The following is a 2,442-nucleotide window of genomic DNA, read 5'->3' as shown; positions in this document are numbered from 1 at the left end:
ACCTCAAGTCCACAGTAAGAAGAGACCATGCGACAAGAGGCGTTTCTAAAATGTGGCCTTTCTAAAATCTACAAAGGACGGCAAATGCCGTGTGGCAGCTTAACCAAGGTGCAAGTACACGTAGCGGGCTTGCTTTATATGGGGTTTAGTTATCCACCGGCTTCGCGCTCCTTCTTGGGCTTTCTTCCACCACCTTTCTTGTTTGCAGCTCATTATCCCTGCATATGTTTCCAACTCCGTCGTTTTTGCCCCATTCATTACCACCATCTCCTTCTTTTCGACCTCGTAGCCATGGCTAACGACAGAGTTGGCAAAGCTATGGTCGCCCCCATCGCTCTCTTGAACTTCTGCATGTACATGGTCGTCCTCGGTATCGCCGGTTGGGCCCTCAACCGTACCATGGACGTATACGCAGGTGCTCTCCTTCTTCCTGCAGCTTGCATGTCGAGTTATGCACTTTGCCCCTGCAATCTTGGGTTTGGGGTTTTCCTCTTGTGATTTGCATCGATTGATTTAGCATTTTTTGGGCTTTTGGTTGCAGAATATAAGGTGCTTCCGGCCACCGCTGCTGCTGCAGTTGCCTTCGGGAACAGGGCTACTCTTTTCTTTGTGATTTTTGCTCTCATAGCGGGAGTCGTGGGCGTGGCTTCTACAATCGCTGGATTCATTCACCTTGCAATTTGGAGAACGGAAAGCTTAGCTGCTGCTGCAACTGCCGCTTTGATAGCATGGCTTCTAACTCTTCTGGCCTTAGGGTACTTCTTGCTTGTTTTCCCCAACACCCCGGATTGGCTTCCTGGTTTTTTCCTGCGATGGTTCCTTAAAGTGAACGATTCATTTTTTGTGAAACACTAATGGGTCTGCTTGCTTTCCTCGTCACAGGTTGGCTTGCAAAGAGATTCATACGGGTCCTCGCGGAACGAGGCTGGTAAGAACGTATATTCTGGTTAAAGTTTTTCGGTCTCTTCATTCTTTCCGTCGCATGGCCTACATACGTTTGATTTTCTGTCCGCAGAAAGTTTTGGAGGCCTTCGTGATCATTCTTGGAGGATTTCAGCTGCTGTACTTGATACTGCTTCACGCCGGTATGTTCAGCAGCAGATACGGACCCGCATATTCCCCTCGAGCTTACGGACCTACGGTTACAGAACCCCATGTCAAGACACCGGCAGCTTCCGCTGTCTAGGATGGATGTTAAGTTCGTGTACCTTTCATCAGGGCAAGTGTGCGAATATTTATATTTAACATAGCGCAGAGTGTAATCAGTCTCTGAATGATGCTCATTGTTAATAGTTACATTTCATCAGCTCGACTGCGAATATTGAACATAGTGCATCTAGTAGTAGATTGTATTCGCTGACTTAAGTTCATTGTGAATAGTTACGCTATGTTTTTGCTTATATTATTTCGCGTGTACTACTCCCTCCTCAAATTTGATAGGATTTAGACGAAATGCTTGCAAAAACTAAAAACACATTTTCAAGTGCGAGTTTATGGCCTCAAACCACTTGCACTTTTTTCGTATGTTGTGTTGTGTGGTTTTTCATGCCTCCCATTTCCATTTTCGTATCACCATCACAAAAAGCACTCCTCCCATTGCTTTTTGCCTAAGTAGATAGGGAATTTGCGTATCGCAGCTTGAGGTAACACATGCATGCATGGAAGTAGGGATTTGCAATGTACATTTTAATTTTTTCTATATGTAGCTCTGGGTTCCCCATAGGTTAACGTGGCATTATTGTAAGCCATGTATATCAAGACTCAAATCACTATCTAGTTGTGAATGGTGGATTCTTCCTCGTCCTGTTGTGGTATGAAGTCCCCATCTCCATTTCCAGCCATCACTATATATAGTTGTGAATTGTGGATTCTTCCTCGTCTAGTTTGTGAATTGTTGATTTTTCCTCGTCGTGCTGCGGCATTAAGTCCCAACTCCACATCCAGTTGTGGCTTCCCCACCTTTGCTCTCCCTTTTCCCCTCCCCTCCCGCCTCCTCTCCCCCCCCCGGCCCCCCCAAACTCTCAGAACGAGGGAAAGGTACAAGAGAGGTACAATAGTAGTAGAAGAAAGGGTGTGACCAAAGCACGAGCTTCAAGCTAGCCCAAAGGGTGGTACTACTAGTACGGGTCTAGCTTCAAGCTAGCCAAAAGGGTGGTACTACTAGTACGGATCTAGCTTCAAGGGCGGTTCTACTAGTATGGGTATGCGCTAAGCATGTTTCTTGGAGTAAGGGTGTTACCAAAAGCTAAAACTAGTTTGTAGAACAAACTAGGTGATATTGCTTCAAACTAGTCCCATTGAAGTGATTTTTGCTCGCATTGTGTTGCTCCATGTAGGGTGGATAGTCTTCCTACTTCTGCCCAAAAGACACGAGGCTTTAGGTTAGGCAAGTAGCACATTTTGAAAAGAGTCCTGCAAAGTTTAGTGCAAAGGGGTTGCTTG

The 2,442-nt window shown here is 45.9% G+C and overlaps 1 protein-coding gene across 1 annotated transcript; it reads left to right on the top strand.

The window, feature by feature from the left end:
* Nucleotides 1-249: 249 nt before the first annotated feature.
* Nucleotides 250-1,355, top strand: LOC147881049 (membrane protein PM19L-like). Its single transcript, XM_087370152.1, has 4 exons — nt 250-415; nt 542-755; nt 883-928; nt 1,016-1,355. Exons 1-4 carry the CDS (start codon nt 292-294, stop codon nt 1,184-1,186), a joined length of 555 nt encoding a protein of 184 aa, XP_087226278.1. The 5' UTR covers nt 250-291; the 3' UTR covers nt 1,187-1,355.
* The last annotated feature ends 1,087 nt before the right edge of the window (nt 1,356-2,442 follow it).

The sequence above is a fragment of the Dipteris shenzhenensis genome, chromosome 31 (assembly GCF_047967505.1).
Source record: "Dipteris shenzhenensis isolate YYH24624 ecotype China chromosome 31, Dip_SZ_1.0, whole genome shotgun sequence".
In the NCBI taxonomy this organism is placed as follows: Eukaryota; Viridiplantae; Streptophyta; class Polypodiopsida; order Gleicheniales; family Dipteridaceae; genus Dipteris; species Dipteris shenzhenensis.
Note: the sequence above shows the minus strand (reverse complement) of the source record. Positions and strands in the feature narration are given on the sequence as shown.